This window comes from Passer montanus, unplaced genomic scaffold (genome assembly GCF_014805655.1).
Source record: "Passer montanus isolate IOZ18808 unplaced genomic scaffold, ASM1480565v1 scaffold119, whole genome shotgun sequence".
Taxonomy (NCBI): Eukaryota; Metazoa; Chordata; class Aves; order Passeriformes; family Passeridae; genus Passer; species Passer montanus.
Genome location: NW_024358611.1, coordinates 546,705 through 572,803, shown reverse-complemented (window position 1 = coordinate 572,803; position 26,099 = coordinate 546,705). Strand labels below are relative to the sequence as shown.

The window sequence follows — 26,099 nt, the reverse complement described above, 5'->3', positions numbered from 1 at the left end:
GATCACACACCTGGGGGCCAGGGCTGGACCTACAAATGTCCCATTTTGCTCCTGCTGATGGAAATCCTCTCCATCCTCATGCCTCCCTGTGAGCCAAAGCAGAAATTCTTCCTGGGAAGGCCAGCTCTGTCCATCTCCCAGCTGGTTGTTCCTGCAAAGCTGAGGTTGCTGTTGGCTGGGAAGGGAAGGGTGAGGCTTTCCCAGGTGGAATCACTGCTGCAGGACAAAATGGTACCCACGCCATGGTGTCCTGGTTGCTGCATGAGTGGATGGAGGCTGCTTAGGAGCTCCTCAGCACTGGAGAGGGAGAACAGGGGAAACAAAACTCCAAAATACATTCCAAGAGAGAATGGAAGAGAATGAAGAATGGAAAAAAACCAACTCCAAAATACATTCCAAGAGAGAATGGAAGAGAATGAAGAATGGAAGAGCCACTGCTGCTGATGTCTGTGGGGCCACACGTGGAATTCTCCCAAAGCACCTGAGACCTTGCTCCCAAAAGGTTCCTGATGCTGGTGATGGAGCCACAGAGTCATTAAGGTTGGGAAAGCCCTCCAAGGTCATTGGGTGAAATTATTCCCCCACTGCCCTGTTCACCACTAAACCACACCCCCAAGTGGCACATCCACACCCTTGGAACACTTCCAGGGATGCTGTTCCCACCACAGCAGTCCAAACCCGACTGGTCCCAAGCACAGCAGCTGTGGGTTTGTCATGAGGGTGCAAGCCAAGGTCAGCCACAAAATTAGGTCCTGGGACATCCGAGGGAAATGCAGCCCCTGCTGGAGAGTCACGGTTGGGAAGGACAGCTGGCAGCTGCAGTGCAGAGCAGCACCTGGAAAAATGAGCTGATTTGGAGAGGGAATCTTCAAAAAATCACTCCCAGTCTGTACAGCTTCTCTGGGCTAGATTCCAGCTGTGCCAATACAAATCTGAATTTCCCAAAGTTATCCCTAGAGAGCTCTGCTGCTGCAACCTGCAAGGACACAGGCAGGGAAAACTTTCCATACAGCCTGGACAGCTTAAAACAGGAATGTCTCCATGCCCAGGGAAATGCTCAGCCATGGATGTTGCCTGCTCCTCCAAGGCCTCCCCAGCCTGGGTTTTTCCAGTTTTGCTTGAGCACTGAAAATCCTCCTCCTTTTTCCCCCATGTAGAAGGTGTCTCTCTCTTTCCCAACTCCCAGCTGGAGTTTGTACATGGGAATCCCATTTCCAGGCTGGGAAGCAGGATCAGATCCATGCACCTTGCTCTCTGCTGTTCCCTATCCCCACTCTTGGAGACCAGAATTCTGGGCTGGATGGACTCCAGCCTTCTCCAAGGACATCCATTCTTGGGATATAAAGGATTCCATTCTTGGGATGCTCCTCATCCTCACTGGATGAGGAGCAACTTCCCTAGGGGTACTGCCCTTTTATGTCTATTTTAACACCACATCTACATTATTCTGCAAAGGCTTTAAACCATGCAATCCCCTCAGAGTAAACATTTTAATTTTATGTGATTCCCTAGAATTTGTGTTTCTAATCCAGAATTGACATCATAAGCACATGAATTTATGCCCCTTCCATCTACTCATTTCTTAAAATATATTTAGTTTACACACAAACCTTTCCTCTTGTGATTTTTTCTGTTACAATTTCTCTCTTGAAGAGCACACTTCTCTCCATCTCTTCCCTTCCCAGAGTTTTGCAGATTCCCTGACAATCATTTGATACCCCGCTCTCCTGACTGCTGTCATCAGACTTTTTTCTGTCCCTCACCCTCCTGCCACCAAATTATTTTGGCAATTTATTTCTGAGAGAATTATTTACTTGCATTAAAAATACCCATGAAGACACAGTTGTTTGGAGTACAACTGCAAAAACTGTACAATTTTTAAGTAATTTAATATTATGTGATTTAATTATTCACACCACCTCTACAGCCTTGTGCCTCTGTTCAGGGATGGGGTTTGGGTGGGAATGATTTTAAGCTGCAGGATAATGTCCCTGTGCATTTCAATTGTTAAACATTGATTCTTATGGGAACATTTGTTTTCCTTTCTATCAAACCACCACAGAAATACTTTTTTCAGGACTGTTTAGTGGAGCTCCTCTCTGTTAAAGTTTTCTATCCTAAATTTGTATTTGGGGCATTTTTTCTTTTCAAAATTTTTGTCTTTCCTTTGCTATTTCTATGATTCCATGTGGAGCTGCTCTTCATTTGTATTTTTGTATTTTCCATCTCTCTGAATCCCTGCTTGCTGAACATCATCTCCGTCAGTCCAACAGACAGATTTTCACCCTTTGAACAGAAACACCATTTCCTGAGACGATTTCCAGGTTACCATTCTGAGTTTATCTTTACATCAGCCACAAAACCACAAACACTGGGAAGGATTTCTCCCCCATGTAGGCTGAAACCGTCCCCTATTTAATGGGATGTTTTTCTTGGCCAAGCTTCCACTGCAGCTTCAAGTAGAAGTTAATATACACCTCAGCATAAGAATTCAATTGTTATTTTTGGGCTGATTATATTCTGTGTTCTCCAAATTTTCACTTCTAGTTTTAAGGGACCTCCTACCAGCTTTTAGCTGAGGTTTCCAGCTCCAAGTCCCTCTACAGCCTCAGATTCCTTTAGCCCTCCAAACCTGCACATTATTTTCCCAGTCTCTAATTTCTTTTTGGGAACCAAATTTCTGACACAGAGCCAGCACAGCGGCAGTGTCATTAATTCCCTCTCTCAGGAAGAATTTCTTGTCAGGAAGAATTTCTTTTGAAAGACCAATTTCTCCATGGAAAGGGAGTTCAGGCATCGGAACTGCCCAGGGAGGTTTGGAGTCCCCATCCCTGGAGGTGTCCCAGGAAGGGCTGGATGTGGCACTCAGAGCTCTGGGCAGGTGACAAGGTGGGGATCAGTCACGGCTTGATGGTCTCGAAGGTCTTTTCCAACCTAAACAACTCTGGAATTCTGTAAAGAATAGCAGAGATGGTGTTAAAACCACAAGTCAAAAGAACCTCCTTGCTTTCAAACTCCTCAGAAAGAGCAATCAAAGCTTTTATTGGAAAAAAGTACCAAGAAACCCATCCCAGGGGGATGAGCTGTGGGGGTTCTCGGAGCTCAAATGAACTCTGGGGTTTCCCTGGATGCACAGGCATGGATCAAAATGCTGGTTATGGGCTGGAGAAGGATCTGTGACTAAAGCCATGCCTGGAAGCTTCTGTGCTGAGAAAAGATTTGAAGAGGGTTTGGGCAGGGATAAAAAAGCCTCCCCAGTGCTTTTATTCAGCTGCTCATCCAGAGAGGAGTTCCCAACAAAAGCCCAGAGCTTGTTTAATGGTTTAACATTCCCGTGAATCCTTGGGAAGCATCTGACACACTGCTTCTGTACAAATAACCACAGCAGAACTCTACAGATGACTTATTTGGTTTCCCAGTGGGTGTGTAAGTAAATTAGCAAAAAATAAATGTCACGCGGCAATGACTTACTCTGTTTCTAAAGGCTCTGTTTTACCGCTGTATTTTTGTTTGCTCAACAAGTTCTTAATTAAATTTTGCTTTCTGGCATTCGAGCTGATGTGATGACACAAGATAGAGTTGTTTAGAATTCAAGTCTTCCTCGATTTCTCATTGTGGCAAAGGAAGCGATAAGAGCAGTCAGGCCCTGCCTTCCCCTGGTTGTGTGTGGCTGTAACTCCAGCCAAGCAGGAGCTCTCAGCGTTCCAAAATCCCTCCTGCTCTCACGGGTTTGTCACTGCTTGGAGAGGATCACACGCAAAAAATAATGTGTGGGCTCCCCCTTCTGCCTGAGAACATCAGTGCCTGGAAGAGAATTGGGATTGTTTGGGTGGGAAGGGACATTAAAGCTCATCTCAGTCCAACTCTGACACCTTCCACTATCCCAGGTTGATCCAAGTCCTGTCCAGCCTGGCCTTGGACAATTCCAGGGATCCAGGGGCAGCCACAGCTTCTCTGGGCACCCTGTGCCAGGGTCTCACCACCCTCACAGGGAAGAATTCCTTCCCAAAATCCCACCAAGCCCTGCCCTCTGGCAGTGGGAAGCCACAAAGGAGGGCCAGGATGAGTTCCTGAAACACCAAGTTCCTGTAAAATACACCAGGCAGGGCTCTGAGCATCTCCGAGCAGCTGGAACAACCTGTTCCCAGAGCCACACACCACCCTGATAACTAAAAAAAGCAGCTCCACTGATTGCTGGGATGGTTGGAGAGACAGCAACGAGGATCATTGCAGATCTGCAACCTAAAACACGGAAAAAGTTCTTTGGAGTGGGAGTAATTTCCCTTTACCAAACTATAAATTAGACCCTCTAAGCCTCCCTCTCCCCCAGAGAAAGATCAGCAAAAAGCTGATTTATCCCATGTATCTTTGATACTTATTCTAGAAAAGCCGAATTGTCTTCCAGGTTGTTTTTTCCTTCTCTTTCCTACAGCAAAGACAGGGGAGATGACTGATCTCATGGAACCAGAGAATCTTTAAGGCTGAAAAATATCATCAGTGAGGCCCAGCACCATGGGCACCCCAAAACCACATCCTCAGGTGCCACACCCACAGGTTTTTGGAACACTCCCAGGGAAGGTGACTCCAGCACTGCCCTGGGCAGCCTGTTCCTGTGCTTTACAACCCTTTCTGTGATTGGATCCTGAGTTTTTAGGAGCTGAAGTAGGACAGAAAGCTGCCCTCCTGTTCCTATCTAAGCCTTCAGCAAGTTTCAGTATCTCTGTAGAAAATATGGAGTGGGAAGCAAACAATCTCATCTATCTAAAATACAACTTAGGACATGAAGGCAGAATGATCTGAAGGCTGGGATTAAAACCAAAACTGACTCAAAGTGGAGATAAAGCACTGGCAGCACTGGTTATGGAAAGAATTGAAGATTTAGGGAAAGAATCAGTGTGTAAATTCATAATTTCTGTAGAGCAGAGGGCTCAGAGGCTTCAGTGGTCCCTCCTTGCTCTGGGATATATCCTTAAATACAAATTCTGATTTGGGATAAATCTGGGCATGCCGGGCCAGTCTCAAATCCACCACTCCAGTATTTCTGGTTCTGCTGTGAATCAGTGTTCTCCTTTTGCAGGGTGATTTGTTTAGCTAATTCATGTGAATATTCCACTTGCAGGTGCCTTTTTTAACCCAGGCACTGCCCCAAGGGATGTGCACAGCATCACCCATGAACTGAGGTGAGTTTTGGGCTCAAAGAGCTTTGGGCTGGAAGGATGGATCCTTCCTACACAGCAAAGGTGTCAAAAACTGGCCAAGAAAGGGATGTGCAAAACTGGAAATAAAAGATCTCCTGTGGAAGTCAGGGGGAAAAGTTCCCACTAACTCTTGGTGAGCAATACAGCTTTTCCTCTTTTTTTTCTTTTTTTTTTTTTCATGCTGGTAATTCATAATTTGATCACAGATTAGCAGAGCACATTCAGTGAAATCTTTAATGCCACACGAGATCCCTGGGATAATTGGAACCAGTGAAGGTTGGCTGCATCTGGCAAAGCCCTGAGCACATAATTTTCATGGGAGTCCCCAAACACAACATCTGGATCAGCTCTTGGACGTGTCAGCTTGGCTGAGTCTTCCTGATGCTTCACATTTTGATGCTTTTATTTGGTTTTTCATTACTTTCACCTCACAAGGGAGAGGAAGAAACAGAAGTTCACAGTGCTGAGGTTCTGTGCTGAGGCTGAGCAAGGGTTTCTCTGTGGCCTCAGAGCTGTGGATTTCTGAGCTAAAGATTCTGAAAACTCCCATTTTGCTGCATCTTCACTAGTGCCAATGCTTCGAGAAGGGAAAAGGGAGATGGAGCTGGAGAAGGGAATGGAAAAGAAGGAAAAGCCAAAGGGCAGCCTGGCACAGAGGGACCTGGAGGACATTTTCATTCCAGAGCCACTTTCTCCAGATGCAGTTTGTTGATCCAATATTTGCTGAATGTTGAGAGCTCTGTTGAAGCTGTGAAGCTGTTTGACAGTGGAAGAAGGAGGTTTGGATGTCTGACTATGTCCAGGGAAGGGAACAGAGCTGGGGAAGGGGCTGGAGCACCAGGAATAACTGAGGGAGCTGGGAAAGGGGCTCAGCCTGGAGAAAAGGAGGCTCAGGGGGGACCTTGTGGCTCTGCACAGCTCCTGACAGGAGGGGACAGCCAGGGGGGTCAGGCTCTGCTCCCAGGGAACAGGGACAGGATGAGAGGGAATAGCCTCAGGCTGTGCCAGGGGAGGTTTAAATTGGATATTGGGAAAAATTTCATCCTGGCACAGCTGCCCAGGGCAGTGGTGGAGTCCCCATCCCTGGGTGGGGTTTAAGGCCATGGGGATGTGGCACCTGGGGACATGTGATGCTCACAACCACGTGGTTCTTTTGGCATTTTGAAAGCACAACAAACTTAGTGGCACAAAAGTGATGCTCCTTTCTACCGCGTTCAAGAGAGAATTTCATTATTTTCACTCAGATGTTCCCACATTTTGAGAGATTTCTGCATTTTCTTAATTTTGCAGCCAGCCATGAGTGAGGCATCAGAGCACCAAGATCTCTCCAACAACCCCTCCTTGGCTCCATGTTTTCCATTTCAAAGAGCATCACCCAGCTCCCAAATCCAGGGAAGTAGAGAACTGGAAGCAGAGCCAGCATCAAGCTCCAAATATCAGAGCTGGGCTTTATCTTCCCACAAAAGCAAACTGGAGTGCTCAGACTTCAGCCTGAGCTGCCTCTCTTTGCACGTTGAGATAGGGATGGGTAACTTAAGGAATATGGAATATCACAGCTCTCCCATACAGAAACATCTCAGGAACTCGGATTTAGGAGCCAAACCATTGTTTTGTTCCATGGGCACATTTTCAGGGGAGCCTCTGACACCAACTCTGAGCAGGGCTCTGCCAACTCTTGACATTTATTAAAGCCACAGCTCAGTGAGTGATGTAATTACCTGGACATTTCCATTTTCATGTTTAGTAATTCCAAATGAAAGTCCAAATAAAGCCCATTTTTCATGAAAGATTACTAATTTATCTCTTTTTTAGCACTCTCCTTGTGGTATTTAACCATTCACAGTGCACTTCAGTAACCACTTAGTGAAGGTATTCACGTTACATCCACAGTAGCAGTAGAAAAATGATGTTTCATTCCTTTTTCCCACAATTTTTAGTGTGTAATAAACAACATCTAGCAGGAACAAAGCAAAAAAAAAAACTCTCCCAGCTATCCACCTTTCTCTGATAACTGAGTTAATCTTGTTATTTTAGATGAAACATGGTTAAAATATATCCCACCTCAAGTCCTAATGACCACAAGCCTGGACAAAACCTGGGAAAGGCTGTGACAGGACCAGTGGAAAAATCCTTTGCACAAATTCAGGATGCCAGGGCCCCATCTGTGCTTCCCTTCTTGGCTGCAGAGTTTTGGGAGCCACGGGAGGGGTGCCAGCCTCCCTTTGCTCTCCCAGTTTCTTCCCAAAGGAGCTGGTCCCAGGGAATCCAAACCCCAGGGAATCCAGATCCCAGGGAATCAGTGCCAGCAGGTGATGGATGTCCATTCTCCAGGTGGTAGAAGAACATCCCTGTGCCAGCTCTTCCTTTAAAATCAGGAAAAATCAACACTAAACGAAGAGAGAAAAAGGGAACATTGCAATCAGAGCTGATTTTATTTTGCTCACAGCCGCCGGGTGTCACTCTTGCCTGTGGAGCCAGAAAGGAATTTTTGGTGGCTGATAAAATCCTTTTTCATTAACAAAATCCTGCGGCTCCCACCGATGACAGCATCACCCCCACTTATCACAACTTCACGGTTTCAAAATCGAATCACCAGCTCATAGATCTGGGGAGTTCTGGAGCTGGCACTTTGGCCTGGGATGCAACTTGCAAAATGGATTAAGTATTTATTAAAGTATTTATTATTATTATTATTATTATTATTATTATTATTATTATTATTATTATTGGTGTAAATGCAGGTGGGAAATTTAGACCCGGGTTTAGATCGGGTGTCCGAGGGAAAGTGATGAGTAGAGAAAGTGGGGATGGGTGAAAAAGCCCAAAAATGTGGCTTTTGCAGGTGTATCCTCTGCAGCAAGAAGGTGATTGAGCAGATGAAGCTGTAACACATTCCAGCCTTTGAAGCCCAGGCAGTTCAGGTCTCACCCATCCTGTGCCTCAGAATCAGGAGGAGATAAAGGCTGCAAACATTACACAACTCTCTAAATATGCATTCTTCAGAGTATCAGTGACTGCCTTGTGTTGGGGAAGTTTTGCTTTTCTGGGATAACCAACTTGTCTTGCAACAGCTAAACCTGCTCTCCTGCCAAATTTTGTAATTTTTGAGCTCTCTGGAGAGTCTCTGTTTCCTCCAAGGACAGAAAATCTATTTTATTTTCATACAGATGAAATCCAATGTGGAATCTTTGTCTGAAGAAAGAACCACTCCAATAAAATGCAACATGACAGGTAAAACCAGTTCCTTTGGCACAGACTGGATCAGCAAACTGAGCAGCTGATACAGAAAATAAAAATTTTTAGTCAACAAGAGGAGAAAATTCTCATTAAGGGCGTCATTCTACCGCCACATAAATTGCTGATATTACCTGGCTGTTGCTGCCAGAAGTAAAGTTTGTGTTGAAATCCCACTATTAAAGCACAGCTATAAGGAATTTCCCTTCCATTAACGGGGCAGGGATGGGATTTATGGAGATATCAGAGCCTGGGACTCCCTCTGGGTAATATAGGAATAAGCATCAGGTCCTATAATGCCACAAAATTTATGGCCAAGACTTTGAACTTCGGAATTACTTTTAAAAAGTGGGAGATGTCTATAAAAAGTTTGTTTGGGGCTTTACTCCGTTATATTTTGGCAAGAAGACATCAAGGATTTGTTTATTTATCTGGGGATTCTTTTCACAGTGAGGGCAGGAGGTCACACACAAATACCTTTAAAAATCCATCTCAGCATCAGTGTAATTCAGAGTTATGAATGGCCTTGGCAATGATCAATCCTTCAAATTTACAAAGTTCCTATTAAAATAATAAAGCACAGAAAGTACTTTGCAAAAATTGGGATGAATCTCCTGAATCTGCACATTTGCACAATGTGTTGCATGAGAAATGTCAGCAATTCCTCTGGAAATAAATACATTAATTTTTATAACAAGCAGAATTTTGACACAACTGATTTGGAAAAAAATCGGTTTGCTGTTTTATCCAGATTTTTTTTTCACCTGTTCTCAAAATTGGTTTTCCTTGGAACTTTCTTTCTTTATTAAAATAGAAATAAATGCATAACACGTCTTCTGGTTTTGCTCGTGCCTCCAAATTTCTACTTCCTTTATTCATATCTTCAGGCTGAAAAGCAAGATAAACCAGAAGACAAAATCAGATGAAAACTTATTACTCCAGGGACTGGACAAAACAAAAATCTATTAAAAATATACAATAGCAACAGGGTTTATTTTTTAAAGGCTTCATCACATATTTTGTGATGAGGATCTGATCACACTGCAGGTGCTGAAGAGCTGCTGGATGCATCCCAGGGCTGCCCCAGAGATGCTGAGCTTTTTGCAAAAGTGTTGAGGGCTTCAAAGTTTGCCTAAACCCTGGTAAGATCCCCTGGTTTGGTTTTCCAGCTCCTGAATGATTTATGGGCACAAAGTAGGTCTACAGCAAATCCATAATTGATGCCTCCCTTTCGGCGCGCTGCCGAACAAATGGAAATGTGGATTTAAAACTCACTTGATTTGTTGCTCGTTGTGGTTTGGGTGAGCGGACATCCAAAGGACTGTCGCGTTTTCTGCCTTGCCCGGAGATAAAATTCTTTCCAGGTGATCTGAGAGCTGAAACATTCGGTACCTTCATCAAGATAAAAGCAAAAACTTCTTCCCTGGCGGGCTGGTGATAACGCACGCCCCGGGCAGGACACACGAAACCACTTATTTCTAAACAAAAGCGATCTAATTTAGCTGTTTAAAAAAATTAATTAAAAATAAAAGATATGAAGGAGCTGGTTTTTTCTCCTCCACATCCCTGTTCCAGCCCAGGTTGCCAGAGCAATGGCTGTGGCTCCTCAACCTGAAGAAAACAGTGTCGCGTTCAAAAACCCGATAAATGAATGGGAGGGACGAGTAGTGCCTGCCCCCCCAAGGATGTTTTGTTAATTAAATTAGCATTTCAATAGCCAGAGCTAATCTGGGAAGTCAGCCCCTCATTACAGTAACTAGGAAGGGGGAAAAGAGCTGCGGACAATTCCCTACAAGATGGGGTTAAGTTGGCGTTTCACAAACTATTTGCCCGGCCTGTCCCTCCCAAGTGAAAGCTGCCGCCCCCCCTCTTTCCTCCCGGCATAATTAGCATGTTCCAGGGCTGTGAATGGAAACAATATCCTCCCTCCAAGCTGTGCCCCTCCAGGGAGATGCTTCCCACAGATTGTGGGAGCCCCGAGCCAGGGAAAGGGCTTGCGGAGGAATTCACAGTGGGGTAATTACACCGAGGTAGGGCTTGTGCCAGTGCAAGAGGAGCTGCGCTGCTGAAATCCAGCTCAGGAAGCCTAAAGGGAAAGTCCAGAGGCAGGACTTGCAGAGAGAATGGGAATTTATTGCTGCCGAGCATCTTCAACAGCATCAAAATTGAGAGGGGTCTCTGGACTCTAAGCATGTCTCTGTCTTTGAAGAACTTTGCAGAAAGTAGCAATGGTTATATGTAAATATGGTTTCTCCTTGGCTATTAGAAGTGAAGGAAGGCTAAAAGAGTGATTTTTCAGACTTTAAAACGAATTCTTCATTCCGAGTAGAAAACTGGAGCAAAGCTTGTAAGCAGCGTGTGATTGCACTTACAACATGTCAGGCACCTCTTTGGAACAAATTTAAAAATGGAGTTTGATTCTTCCCCTAAAAGATTTGCTGCTTAATTTTACCTAAATCAGTGGTGAGTGACACAGGAGAGGAGGTGCAGAGGAAGGACAAGGTTTGGGTGGCACCTGCCATCCCCATGGCACATCTGGCTTCGTCCCATTTCTCTAAATCAAATTCCAGGTGACTCAGCCTGAGGAAAAAAAACCACCCACCCTCCACTCGTGGTGCTCAGCTGGAAAGTGAGGATTAAATTTATCTCCACGGCCAAAGCGCTCGGTTTCAGAAAACCTTGGTGTGGTTTTGTCGAGGCCCCAGCTGGAGAATGCCACAAGAAGTTCAAAGCTGGGTTTCATCCTGTAATTGGATCCTCAAGTTCACAAGTGCAAGGAGCAACTGTGCAGGCTCAGAGTGGGATGTCCCCTCTCTCAGGGAGCTGCAGAGATGATGCTTTCCCCTGCTGCAAATAAAAACTCGGTTTTTGCTTCAAGCTTTCACAACTCTGGTTGCTCTGACTTGTTATTTCAATTTTTTTTATGGCTCTTCCCAGCCCTTATGCTTGCTTGGGATGCTCTTAGGGGCATTAATCCCAGTGTAACTTAAATGCCAACTTAATATTCATTTTCTTTCTGCTTTGACAAGATATTCTTCAGGTCAGACAGGTATGAAATGATAAATATTGAGTGCAGTTCTTCTGGGCAAGAAGTGCCACCTACCAAAATCTTATCTCAAACCCACTTGGACATGTGTTATTTATTTATTTCTGTCACAAAACCTCTTTCAATGCTGGAAAGCCAAAGGATTACAACTGTGAATTTTGGCAGGGGGTTTTCTGTCCTTGCTGAAATCTGCCTTTTCAAAACAACGTTGAGAGAATCCTTGTTTTGAACTAAAATAGCAGCTGCAAGGGTTTTCAACCATGACCATTTAAATGAGGTTTGGGGGGGTTTTTTTGCATCTTTGCATTTTAGTTTCGTTCTCGGTCTTTGCAATAGGTGCCTGTGGTTGAGCAGTCGAGGGGTCTAGTGAGGATAAATTGTGATATTCTTCAGGCGGTCTCTGATTATTCCTGCTGAGGTTTTTACTGAGCTGCCTTCGCTGGACCCAGCAGGGGTTGCTCTGTGAAACCAGACCCAGACAGGCCCTGACCCGTGGTCTGTACCTTGGGTTGTGGCTCATGAAGGATCCTTGGCACAGGAAAAACGTGGAGCTGTTGGAATAAAACCAGAGGAGGCCACAGAGATGCTCCAAATGATGGAGCCCCTCTGCTCTGGAGCCAGGCTGGAAGAGCTCTGGGGGTTCACCTGGAGAAGAGAAGGATCCAAGGAGAGCTCAGAGCCCCTTCCAGAGCCTAAAGGGGCTCCAGGAGAGCTGGAGAGGGACTGGGGACAAGGGATGGAGGGACAGGACACAGGGAATGGCTTCCCACTGCCAGAGGGCAGGGATGGATGGGATATTGGCTGTGAGGGGGGTGAGGCCCTGGCACAGGGTGCCCAGAGAAGCTGTGGCTGTCCCTGGATCCCTGGAAGTGTCCAAGGCCAGGCTGGATGGGACTTGGATCAGCCTGGGATAGTGGAAGGGGTTGGGGTTAGACCAACATGAACTTTTAATGTCCAGGCCAGGCTGGCTGGGGCTTGGAGCAGCCTGGGATAGTGGAAGGAGTGGGACCAACATGAGTTTTTAATGTCCCCTCCAACCCAGACCATTCTGTGATCTTTAACGTGACTTATAAACTGATTTTTGATGCAAGGCCAGGCTGGATGGGACTTGGATCAGCCTGGGATAGTGGAAGGGGTTGGGGTTAGACCAACATGAACTTTTAATGTCCCCTCCAACCCACACCATTCTGTGATTCTGTGATCTTTCTGTGACTTATAAAGTGATTTCTGATAGACAGAAACCCCATGGAACACAGAGAAAATCCCACGGTGAGGTGTGTAAGTTCCAGTGGCGATGCTGTTTTCTGCTCAACATAAAATACCTCAGCATTTCCCCAAACCCAGTGGCGATGCTGTTTTCTGCTCAACATGAAAAAGGAGGGGACTGAGACGTGATGGGCTTCCCTTGCAGCCACCCAGCGGTGGAGTGGCAGGGTCTGGGGTGACCCTGATCTCCCTCCACTCTGTAAATGCCATTTTGGCTGCACCCCCTGATGAATCCCTCCATTCTGAAGGACTCCAAGCATTCAATGCCTGGGTCCCTCACTTCAGTGTGGACATTGAGGGGCTGCAGCATGTCCAGGGAAAGGGGCTGGAGCACCAGGAGGGGCTGAGGGAGCTGGGAAAGGGGCTCAGCCTGGAGAAAAGGAGGCTCAGGGGGGACCTTGTGGCTCTGCACAACTCCTGACAGGAGGGGACTGTCAGGATGGATTGGGCTCTGCTCCCAGGGAAGAGGGACATGAGGAGAGTGAACAGCCTCAAGCTGTGCCAGGGGAGGGTCATTAGGTTGGTCATTAGGAAGAATTTCTTCACAGAAAATCTGGTGCCCGGGAAGTTCCACCTGAACACGAGGAAGAGCTTCTTTCCTGTGCAGTGACCGAGCACTGGAACAGGTTGACCAGAAAGGATGTGGAGTTTCCTTCACTGGAGATGTTCCAGGACTGTCTGGATGCAATCCTGTGCCCTGTGCTCTGGGTTGAACCTTTTTGAGGAGAGAGGTTGGACCAGATGACCCGCTGTGGTCACCTTTAAATTGACCAGTTTGTCATTCTGTGCTCAGACATTGAAGGGGCTGCCCAGGGAGGTTTGGAGTCCCCATCCCTTGAGGTGTCCAAGGAACACCTGGACATGGCACTCACTGGTCTGGTGTGATGTCAAGGCAGTGATGGATCACAGGCTGGACTCGATGACCGCGGAGGTTTTTTCCACATTAATTAATCCCGTGGTTCAGCCAGCCTGCCTCGTTACCAGGCGGGGGGCAGCGGGAAGAACTACATCTCCCAGCGCGCACCGCGGCGGCCCGCCGGGAGCTGAGGGGGCGTGGAGGTGCGCGATGCTCGCTGGGAGTTGTAGTCCGGCCGGCATTGGCCCGGCGCGGCGCCTCCCTCCCCGGCGCTCCTCCCCGCTCCGGCTCTCCCTCGGCAGACGGAAGCCGGGCAGGGACCGGGGAGCCGGGAAGGCTGGAGCGGCAGGATGGGGGACTCCAAAGTGAAGGTGGCGGTGCGTGTCCGCCCCATGAACCGGCGAGGTGAGACTCCCCCCTCTTCCTCAGCATCCCTTTCCCTTGTCCTTCCCGGGAGCGTTGCGGGCCGGCGGTGCCGGTCCTTGGGGACAGGTGTCGGTCGGGGCAGGTGTGCCCCAGTGCGGGTGAATCGGTGCGTGTCCGTGTGTGCTTAATTATTTATCAGCAATAAACACGGCTGGGCACGGGCGGGGGTGCGGCCGCAGCCGCGCTGTGCTCACACCCCCTCTCCCGATATCCTGATTTTCCCAAACCTGCCTGGGGTTTATGGCTTTATTTTGCTTTGCTCCCCCGGGGAACAGCCCTCTCCGCACCTCTTACACCTGCTTTACAGCCGGTTCCTGCTGGGACGGCGCTTCCTTCTTCCTGCTTTGCGGATTTGGGGGAAAATGCCGCTTTTTCTGCATTTTGCCCCGTGCTAATTCACCCCGCTGAGCTCCAGCCCTCGGTGCTTTGAGTGGGACGCTGTTAACCAGATGACAGCGACACAAGGACAAAAAACAAGCAAGAAAATACAGAAGAGGAAGCGACAATTGACAAGAGGAATTTTTTTGTTGTTGTTTTTTGGTTGTTGTTGGCTTTTTTTTTTCCCCTCGACGAAACTTGCCTAAGGGTTATGTTAATCAGACCGTGGTCTGGGCAGCTGTTTAAATGTTTATTGCTTGTCTTAATTACAAAAACTTGCTCTGGATGATGAGGAAGCGACTATGAAAAGGCAGCCAAGGAATGGGAAGGTGAAGGAGGCAGAAATCCAAGAAAGTGTAGGGTGGCTTTTTTTTAATCCCACATTCTCACAGCAGTATGCCAATAATTCCTTTTGAGGAAAGGGAGTCCAGTGAAGTCAGTTAAAGCAAAAAAAAAGAGGGAGATGTAGGCTTTTATTGCCTACATCATCTGACATATAGTATCTTTTTAATTCCTTTCTGTAAAAAAAGAAGAAGGGTTGAAATATTGAATACAGTGATTCCACACCTGTAAAACGTCAGCAGGGGAATGTTCACTGAGTTCACAAGAGCTCCTGAGTCCCACTTCCAGAACAAGAGATGGAGTTGATGTCTTTACGGTCTGGTGGTTTAGGGAAACTGAGGATATTTTGATCAAAAGTTTTGTTAAACTTCAGGTGCCAGCTCTCAGAGCAGAACCCATCCTTACAGGAATTGGTTGGAGATGGAGTGGCAGTGAGGAGGAGGAGGTGGTGGGAGCTGGAAGGTGGTGCCCGGTGTCGGTGACAGATTTGGGCTTTCCTCTTGCTCATGTCCCTTTCCTGACATAGGTCATTTCCTTGGCTGTGCCCCAGAGGTCTCCTGACTGCTTGGTGTTCCTCACCCCCGGGATTAGACAATAATTCAGGTGGGAAGGGACCTCTGGAGCACGTCAGAGGAGATGAGGTTGCACAGGGACTCGGTCAGTGAAGTTTGGAATCTCCAGGGGTGACTAATGCACCTCTCCCTCCCACAAATATCCTTCATCTCTTCAGCCCTGAGTTTGTCCTCATGTCCCTTTCCAGCCAGGAACTGTGGGGAAGCAGTGGGGGAAGTAAAGGAATCCAGAGGAAATCTAGATTTTATCTGGCTGCTCTCTTTCACAGAATATCCTGAGTTGGAAGGGACCCACAAGTCCCACTTCTGTTTGTCTTTTATTCTGTATAAACTTAAAAATCTTGTGGAGAGGATGACTCCTGTCAGGAAGCTCATCCAGGAGTGAGGGACATTTGAGTATCAGTCCTTGATGCTCCTCAGAGAGAAGGGGGGCCTGAACCCACTCTTGGCAGTTTGCTGCTATTAAACATCCTGTTATTTGTGAGTGATGCCTAAATCCATTTAAGTCTAACCTAGAAGATCCATGTAGTTTTTGCCCTCAGACATTGCTGCTATTAAACATCCTGTTATTTGTGAGTGATGCCTAAATCCATTTAGGCATCACTAAATTAAGTCTAGCCTAGAAGATCCATGTATTTTTTGCCCTCAGACAAAATGTCCTGTGTTTTTTTTTTTTTCCCCAGCAGATTATTTGTCACAGTCCAGATGTTTTGGTCAGGTCTAAACAACTGATGCCTCCCTATGGTATTTCTGATGTACTTTGAATTTATAGAAACAGACAGTGATTCCAAGATTACAATTTTTCTTATCTTTTTAATGGTAAATTTAAGTATTTTTTCAACTGATTTTCTGAAGAGTCATCCATTTGTAAGACTTCTGTGGCCTTGCTTTTTTTTTTTTATTAAGTTTTGAGGCAAGAGACAGCTTTCCTGGAAGCTCTTTCATACACATTTTGTTCTGAGCAGTATCTGTATGGACTTCTGGGGCTTTGGACCTGAAGCAAGTATTTGTTTTCTTCAGGATCACGAGTAATGTTCTTTCCTTCCCTCTGCACCAAAGGGCTTAACTTTGCAAACCTGTCAGATGGCTGAGACTGTGGAAAGTTAAGCTTTGAAATATTCTGGGTGTTTACTTGTGGTGGTGGTGGTTGTCCTTGGTGTTTGAGTTATGAATTTCTTAAGGCAAGGGTTTATTAGGTTAATAAAAGTGGCGTGCTTAACTGTTAGGAGTTTTTACAGCTCATAAAAGTATAATGGGTTCCTTGCCTGCATGTGGAAGGGATTTGTGTATCAAATAATTGGTTATTTATAGCACTCACATTTCAGGGTGTTTGGATTGAAGGTCCTGCTCCATTCTCATGCAGAGTGGTAATCCATAAACTCAGTTTATAGCACTCATTTTTAGTGAGGGGAAGCATTTCTAATTGTACTTGGGTTTGGGTTTTGTTTTTTTTTTTTTTTGCATCCAGGCTGCTTTATTTTGGATCTTGTTTCCAATGAGACCTCAATCCTAGCAAGCCTCTGTGGAAGCTTTGCCTTTATAAAATGCTGCTGTGGCCACACGCTGTCAGTGCCACGTCTGAGGTTGGAGGCTCTCCTGGGTGGCAACTGAGGCATCTTTTTTCACATCCCTCCTGCTCTGCAAACTGGGATCTCGATTAACAGGCTTTTATGAATTAAATAATTCAGTACTGCATCCTTAGATAAGGCTCCTGGTCTTTTATTTTCCTGGCTCTGTAGTTCACTGAAGTATTTCCTAGTGCACTGCTGTTATTCAAATGGGTGTTTGATAACAATCAGGAAGTTCTTTTGCTGTTTTATTTAAGATTTGCAGTGGATTTCCTTTTATAAGTGTCATGTTTGAATTATCTTAGCAGATATTCATCATATTTCAGGTAAATGCAAATCTCAAGCCATACCATGAAGCAAAGCAAATGACAGCTGAAGGCTTTTTAATTAAGATTTTTCTGACTGAATGCTTTGTTTTCAGGTGATGTTTGGGTACAGGCAGTACATAAGTATTTTAAGTCCTTGTGTTTCCTTGTGCTTTTGAATCAGTTCAGTGTCGTGTTAATTAATACTGATAAAATTGCTCTATTTTAGAAGAACATGACTTATGCTCAAGGATATGGCTGATGCCACTTAAGCCAGATTTGATCTCACTTGGGTCAATACTTTTTGAACAAAGAAAGGCAGGAAAACAACTGCCTGCATTCTGGCAATGCTGCCATATTAAACTGTTCTAGGATTGTAGTGTAAGATCTGCAGCTCCTGTTTAAATATTTGGATTAAACTGTTCTAGAACTGTGGTGTGAGACCTGCAGCTCCAGTTTAAATATTTGGATTAAACTGTTCTAGAACTGTAGTGTGAGACCTGCAGCTCCAGTTTAAATACCTGGATTGTCTGTAAATACACATTCAGGTATCTGTTGTGTTGATATGTATATTTATCCAGACTGTCAGTGTTGAAACAGGGATCTTCTCACACTTTGATGCTAAAGTTTCTGTTTCCAGTGCTTGTGAGGAAGGAATTTCCTTCTGTATCTGTACAAGCTTCTGATCATTGTGTCAGGCGGTAATTTTACATCCTCCTGCTCTTCTTGGAGGAGGTTTCATTTCCAGCAACATGAAATGTTTTTGGGGTTTGAGGTGAGGAGGTGTGGGTTGTTCCTGTGCTCTTGTTTGTTTGTTTTCCCATGGAAATGACAACAGAGACAATTTATCTATAAATTGGAGTTTGTGCAAGCAGGTTTATGAGATTAATTACAGTATTAGAGGGCGTGAAATGGCACCTGTTGTATCCTGATGGCAATGTGCAAACCACAAGGCTTTTCTTCACCATTATCCTTGTCGTGCACGAGTGCCTGGAGTTTAGAATATTTCCTGGTGATGGTTGATAAGCAATAAAACAGTGTTTGGGCTATGAGCAGGATTAACCTTGAGATAAGTTGCCAAATGGGTAAAGGATGCAGAGTTAATGTTTCATCTTGTGAGGCAATTGTATTTTAAGAGCTCCTGAGGTGCTACAGTCTTACTCCTCCCCACAGCCAGAGACTCCCAGACATCCAGCCTGGGTGCCACAAAGGAATTTTAGTGCTAATTGCACCTTCCAAGGAATTTTAGTGCTAATTGAACCCTCTGAACTCCAAGTGCAGGGGGAGGTTCCCTTGCTGCTCTGGTTTCAGGTTGGCTGCTCCTCCTGAAGGTCACATACACCTGGAATAGCTCTGCCTTGGCTTTTGGGTGCTTGGTGGCTGAGCAAACTCAGGCATTTCTTGCCTGTTAATAATTCCAGAGTGTTGAACTTCCCTGGGAGCTCACCAGAGTCCCCACACTGATTTATTTACTCAGTCCCCATGAGCCCAGGGGTGTTTGCAGCAGCAGAGCTGGCTGTGAGCAAGGTCCATGTCCAGATCCATGAAGTGCCTTCACTAAAACTGCTTGGGAAGCTCTTTCCTTGCAGAAAACGAAGCAGCAGAGAATAGAACTAATTTTTAGACATTTGGACAACATGGAATTAACGTGAGAAGAGGGCACCTTGCCTGTTCCATGTGCTCGTGAGTTTGAGTTGATTTTCCCCTCTTGGACAATAGCAGTGTGCCCTTCCAGATGCACTCGTACATATTTAATGACCTTTAATTGCTGCAAACTGAAAATTTCATGACTTATATTTGAGCAGTTCATATAACAAGAAAAGCTTAAAAGGTGCCTTCATAAAAGTACAAGTGAAATTACTGTATTTTTGTCAGAATTTGTCACTATGTCTTGCAATCAATTCCCTAAAAGTGCTTTTACACTCTTTTTTCCATATAAGCCCTCAGCATTATCATGTAGATGGAAGTTATTTTCACGTTCACTCATCTCCTCAGTTAGTTTTGGCTTTATTTGTGTTGGCTCCTACGTGGCAATAAGAAAAGTCACTCTTGGGAAACAAATATTGGCAGGGAAACTTGAGGACTTGTTGTCTTTGAACTGGCTTTCACATTTCTTTGTCAAACAAAAAAACACAGAAGACCCCAAACAACAACTTCTCATTTTTTTAGTTGATTTGTGTGATAAACATTTTAATTTACTGTGTAAACATTTATCAGTGTTTGCCATTTGCTTTTCCAGACCAAGAAAGGTATGAGAAACCAATTGTGATTTCTTATCCAATGCAACTTGACGGCTCAGGGTACAACATTCCAGGACTAACCTCCAAGGGAATGTTAATCTCCTGAAAATCTACTGGCAATTTAAAATATAAAATTTCTATCGTCTGTCTTCACAGGAGATTATTTGAGCTTTTGTATTTGGGGCCAATTTTGGCTTATGAGCTTAGGAGGGGCACTTTAAACCTTTCACATTTTATTTGTTATACTTCAGTTGGCTTTTCCAGCTTTTGTGAAGCTCTACAAGGCCAGTTTTTCTGGTTCCCAGTGACTCTATAGAATCTGAGGCCCATCTCCAAAGGGTCCTGAGGTGTCACTGAAGGTACAGCTGCCCCCCAAATCTGGAAGTGGAACCAGGAGGAATCTGAGACAACTTTTATTTGACCTGTCTTATAACACCAGGTTCATGGCTCTGTTTCACTGGGGTTCAGGATGAAATGGTATTTGAAAGGGCTGGGAAATTGTCAACCTTTGTAAACTAATTTCTTAAATTGAGATCTAATGGAAGAACTTACATGGAAATCAAAGCTCTTGATTAATTGGGACGTGCTTTCCCTTAATTCCTAGAATCGTGGAATGGTTTGAGTTGCAAGGGACCTTGAAACTCATCCCATTCTACCCTTTGCCATGGGCAGGGACACCTTCCACTGTCCCAGGTGGTTCCAAGCCCCATCCAGCCTGGCCTTGGACACTTCCAGGGATTCAGGGACAGCCACAGCTTCTCTGGGCACCCTGTGCCAGGGCCTCCCCACCCTCACAGCCAACAATTCCTTCCCAATATCCCATCCACCCCTGCCCTCTGGCTGTGGGAAGCCATCCCCTGTTCCTCCATCCCTTGGCCCAAGTCCCTCTACAGCTCTTTTGTGGCACTTCTAGGCACTGGAAGGCTGCTGCCATCTTACACAGTGAGAAAAAATAGGGAACGTAAAATGGAAAATATGGAGAAATAATTTGTAACAGACCTTTCATCTACCCTGGCTGTGATACTAAAAGATCTTATTAAACCATGCCCCCTCAAACCATGAGTTTAAAACCTTGCAGGCTGCGTTATTTGCTGTATCATTGTTCACCTTAAGATTATTTCAAGCTGCCTTGCAAAAGCTTTCTCTTAGGATCACTTTCTTTGGGTCTGAAATGCAGTGACCTGCAGTGGGATGGTTTTTAGGGTTGTGGCTGAGGAAGATGCAGTGTCACCACATGGCAGTTCAGGTGTTTCTGTTGTGCCACCCAAGGCAGCCTCCAGAGTTGGGTACAACATTATCCAACCTCTGTTGCCAGTAGTTGCAGCCAGACCATGCCAGATCCATAAGCAAAGACAGGAATTCCCCAGAGGTGAAAACATCCAACATTTTCCAAAATACCTCTCTCCCCTTCCTCCAGGATTCACACACACTCCTTGTCTCTGCCCCAAACCTGATTAGTACCATTTCAAGTGGCACCTTTGCCAGTATTTCTTAACTCTGTTGTGGAAAATCTGCTGTGGTGAGTTTATGATTACCAGACACGTGACTGCTGGTAAAGAGAATTGGAAATTCTTACCTGTGGTGGGAATGGGCCAGTGCTTGCTGAATCCACCATTCCTTGCAGTGCTAGGTTGCTCCTGGATTTGCTTTTCCAGCTCTCTCTTGCTTGCTAACTTTTCCACCCTCTTTGAAACTCACTGAATTGCTTAGTAAAAAAGCCCAAAGCGTATATGAGGAGTCAGTTATTTTTATAACACTCCCAATGTTGTTATCAAAGGCATAGTAGTGATTTGGGATTTGCACAAGTGTGGTTTCAGCTATGATCTACACTGAATCCCAGTTTTAGAAAAGTCTTGTGAGGTGTTGAAAAATCAAGGGAAAGGGGAAGGAGGGTGGCTTCCTTCAGCCTCTGTCACACCCACCTTCCAGTTTCACAAGTAAAATAAAAACTCATCCAAGGAACTCTCTGTGAGCAGCTTGGACACAACACTTAACAATTATTCTTACACTCAGCCCAGCTTTGCTTAACACTTCTACGGCTGTGAAATGTAAATGTGGAGAAGTGACTCAGATAAGTGTTACCCTTTATTACGGATGTCACAGCTCTCTTACTCTGAAGCTGTGAAAGAGATTTTCATTCTCTGCAATAAATGGTTCTTGATGCTGCGAGTTTGAGTTTTTAATTCTTCAAAGAGGAATTAGCTGATTAGTTTCTTGATTTGATGAAGCAAGTAAGTAGTTGATTGTGTTTGCTCAGTAACGACTGAAGGTAGAAGCAAGTTAACAATAATAATAGGTGAGATTTTCTTTTTGTTTGAGGTGCAAAATTTGAGATGAATCTTCAAAGTTTGATAGTGAGCTGCTTCTGTCATCTTTTAATTTCACCTTTAATTTCTGAATTTCATGTTGCCTGAAAAAACCCCACCTGAATAATTGAAGAAAATAATACCAAACTTTGACAAGTGAGTCCTTACTACAGAAGGAATTAATTGGGGTGTTTGGATGTGCATCCTTATGATCTTATCTTGGTGCATCCCAATTTTGCTTGTTGTTCAGGAGCAGCAAGTACCCAGCTCACCTGGGAGACTCTGAAACTAGTAAAAGTAAGGGTGGAGTCCTTGTGTGATCATATCCAAAAGAGCAGGCAGATAATTTGACTATAAGGCCAACCTGCTTTAATGACATTAAGAACTTAATGAGGTGGAAATGATGATGATATAAGTTTCAGTAGTGGCTAATGTAAGATTCATCTCTCAGTGTACCGGAAGCATTAAAGAATTTAGGAATCTGCCAAAGAATATAATGGAGCCAGAATTTGAAGAAAGTGAATGATGTGCTGTTCAAGCAGGATTTAAACTGTTTCTTCAGCTGAAAAGAGAGTTTCCATGTGAGCCTTTGGCCAAGGTAACTAGGATAAGCAGCCTTAAGGCTGTCTGGATCCAGACCCAGCTTAGAGGCTCAATATAACTGTTCCTTAGGGGTTTGTTTCATGTGACACCATGAACTGGTAGAGCAGTTCATCTCAGCTGGGACAAGATCTCTCCCAGCTCCTCTCTTCCCTCTGCACAGGTTTCCCCACCTGTCTGCATGGCCAAGCTTTCAGTGGGCTGATGGAGCTTTCCATGGGGTCTGGATACATTCATTTTCCACGTTGGGTAGTTTTCTGCTGTTGAAGTAACTTGAGATGACTTACAGAGGATCTGCTGAGCATGGTCGTGGCAGAAGGTGAGCAACAGGCACAGGAGGGAAGGACTAGAACCTCTCTGTTTGGAAATAGCTGCTAGTTTGGCACAACACATCTTCCAAAACCATGCTGCACACCAAGGTGAGGGGTTTTAGCATTACCTGTGTGAGAGTGATAATCAAACACAGGACAAAGTTGCTTTGAGCCTTTTTTCTTGAGACAACATTTGACTTTAAGGAAGTCTTTTATCCTGCCTGTGTGCTTTCTTAAGGGCATTTCACAAAGAGAGGTTTAATGAGCACTGGTAGGATGGAGTTCACTGGGCAGTCATGGATGCAAAGCCTGCCATGGGCGTTCTCTCTCAAGAGCTGCATTAAAAACGTGGCAAGAAAGCATGCTGCTTGCAGACCTTTATGCTTTGCATGAGGCAGGTAAAACCCTTCCTCAGGAGCTGGGAAAAGCAGGTCACTGCAATAGAGAGTGTTAATCACTAACCAGGCAGACCAAGATAAAGTGCCTTGTCGGATATGGGACGTACGAAGAACGTGGTTTCATCTGAGCAAGCATGTGTTGCATATTAATGGTAGGTAAATTGGCTTTCAGGGTGTGGGGAGAAATTAAAATAAACACTGGCTTCTGGAACTCGTCTGGCTCTTCCTCCTGCAGAAGCACAGGGTAATAACAGAGGAGCAGTTTTGCTCAGGAGAATTGCAGTTTCATGTGACTTGCCTGCTTTGGCCAGTGATCTCGAGTTTTGGCTTTCATTGCAGTGTGTGAGGTAGCAAAAGGCTGTAACATTTCTTTCCAAAAACGTTCATGGAAGAAAGTCCCTCTTATTGTGTCACTTATCAGGAGAGAGAAGTCTGCAGGATGCTGTGCAATAAGCACAGCCTGAGAGATTTCCAGACTGAGTTTATAAGGTGCTGTGAGGTGAAAGAGCAAGTACAGGTGACTGAGGAGGAAAGAGCAGAGATGAAGGAGGATGAGGATTATAATTAACATGATTAGACACGAGCGTATTTGGGTGATTCAGCTGAGGTGCTGAACCCTGTGTGGAGGTTATTCGGCGTAGCCCCTCGTCATCCCGGCGTGGGAGGGAGTGAAAAATGTGTCATGGCCAGTGGAATCAGCACCTAGGAGCCCTTTCCCAGGCCAGTGTCACCATAAAGGGATATATGTGTGTGCAGGCTCCATGTCCTGGGTGTCTGTAGCAGTGGCTTTGGCCATGACACCCATCAAAATCACTACTTGGGAGCCCTTTCCAGGGTTAGTGTCACTGTGCAAGGACATGTCTGTGTGCAGGCCCCGCATCCTGGATGTCTGTAGGGGTGATTTTGGATATGAACTGTGTCATGGCCATCAGAGTCACCACCTGGGAGCCCTTTCCGGGGCCAGTGTCACCGTGCAGGGACATGTTTGTGTGCAGGCCCCATGTCCTGGGTGTCTGTAGCAGTGACTTTGGGTGTGAACAATATGTCATGGCCATGGAAATCAGCACTTGGCAGCTTTTTCCAGGGTTTGTGTCACCATACAGGGACATGTTTGTGTCCAGGCCCCATGTTCTGGGTATCTGTAGGTGTGACTTTGGCCGTGACACCCATCAGAATCACTACCTGGAAGCCCTTTCCAGGGCCAGTGTCACCATGCTGGGACTTGTTTATGTCCAGGCCCCACATCCTCAGTGTCTGTAGCAGTGACTTTGGGCATGGCACCCATCAGAATCAACTACTTGGGAGCCCTTTCCAGGGTTAGTGTCACTGTGCAGGGACATATTTGTGTGCAGGCCCCATGTCCTGGGTGTCTGTAGCAGTGACTTTGGGTGTGGACAGTGTGTCATGGCCATCAGAATCAGTACTTGGGAGAACTTTCCATGGCCAGTGTCACCATGGAGGAACTTGTTTATGTCCAGGCTCCAGTCCTGGGTGCCTGTAGCAGTGACTTTGGCCATGACACCCATCAAAATCACTACTTGGGAGCCCTTTCCAGGGTTAGTGTCACCATACAGGGACATGTTTGTGTCCAGGCCCTGTGTCCTGGGTGCCTGTAGCAGTGACTTTGACCATGACACCCACCAGAATCAGCACTTGGGAGCCCTTTCCAGGGCTGTGTCACCATGCAGGGACATGTTTGTGTGCAGGCCCCATGTCCTGGGTGTCTGTAGCAGTGACTTTGTGCATGACACCCATCTGAGTGACCACTTGGGAGCCCTTTCCAGGGTTCGTGTCACCATACAGGGACTTCTTTGTGTGCAGGCCCCACGTCCTCTAGCAGTGACTTTGGGTGCGGGCTGTGTGCTTTATCCCATACCTCACTCCATTTGTCACTGGGTGGGTACCTTGGACTGCTGTCAGTGTTATCTGAAGCTTTTATTTTGCTTTCCCCGCCTCTATAGCCGAGAATTCTCGCACACTCCAAATATCCTCATTACTCATAGTCCACATCCCACTGCTTGGCGTCACTTGGGAGAGCTGGACTTGCCTGGAGCCTCTGGGGGAAGGACGACAAGACCTTTTCTACGTGCTTGCACCTAAATTATTTTTGATGGGACTTGAATTTCTGCGAGCAGGTGCCCCAGGACTGACAGCTGGCACCGTATCACAGCAGTGGCCAGGGAAAATGTGCTGCAGATGGCAGGGGCAGCTTTCCCTGTGAGGCATTGAGGGAGCAATAAGAAGAGCTGTCAAAGTGGTACCAAGCCTAAATGGTTCTTTTCCCCCAGCAGAAATTTCATACTGCCCTTGTATATGCTGATTGTCCTTCAGTGAAACCCAAATGCTTTTTCTTGCTTTGAAAAGAGTGCTTGCTTTAAAGCTGGACAGGATCCATCCCATCAGAATATCCCTAGAAGTGGAATTTGGCAAAAGTCCTGTTTCTATTCTCTGGCTGATGGGTGGCTGTCAGACTGCATGAATAAATTTGGTGTCTGGAGGAAGTAATGGTGTATATAATCCCAGTGCTTTAGGAGCAGCACTTGACACTCTCTCATTTCTTTATAGAGCTTGATCTGCATACAAAATGTGTGGTGGATGTGGATGCAAACAAGGTTATTCTTCACCCCGTAAACACCAACCTTTCAAAAGGAGATGCCAGGTAAGATTTTTGAATTGGGAAGGTCAGGTTGCATAAATTAAGTGTGCGTTTAACAGCTAGGAAATGTAGGCTTTGATAGAAGGCTTTTAGTTAAAAAATTATGTATATTTTTTCTGCAATGTAACTGCCATCATCCATAAAATAAGGCTGATTTTTACTGTGCTGGAAGTTGCTTTGAAAACCTTGTGCATTTTCTTCCTGCTCCCAACAATGTGTTAGTGGTTAATGAATCCATGAACATTCTTTTTTTTTTTTTTTTCTTGTGTGCTGCTATGGGACAGGAGAAATTTAAATCTGCAAAACAATTTGAGCAGAGCACAGTTTGTCATTTTGGAATGAAATTAATTTTCACAGTTGTTTTCTTAAAATGGGTCATGGTGTAAGAAGGTGAATG

The 26,099-nt window shown here is 45.5% G+C and overlaps 1 protein-coding gene across 4 annotated transcripts in view; it reads left to right on the top strand.

Moving 5' to 3' along the window:
• The first annotated feature begins 13,863 nt into the window (after positions 1-13,863).
• The window catches only part of KIF13B (kinesin family member 13B), a 119,875-nt gene continuing 107,639 nt past the window's right edge, over positions 13,864-26,099 (top strand). For all 4 annotated transcript variants that reach the window (XM_039697599.1, XM_039697597.1, XM_039697598.1 and 1 more), the window contains exons 1-2: positions 13,864-14,005; positions 25,612-25,705. In XM_039697599.1, the coding sequence (XP_039553533.1) occupies positions 13,951-14,005; positions 25,612-25,705 (149 nt within the window). In that variant the 5' untranslated portion in view covers positions 13,864-13,950. The remainder of the gene's footprint in view (positions 14,006-25,611; positions 25,706-26,099) is intronic.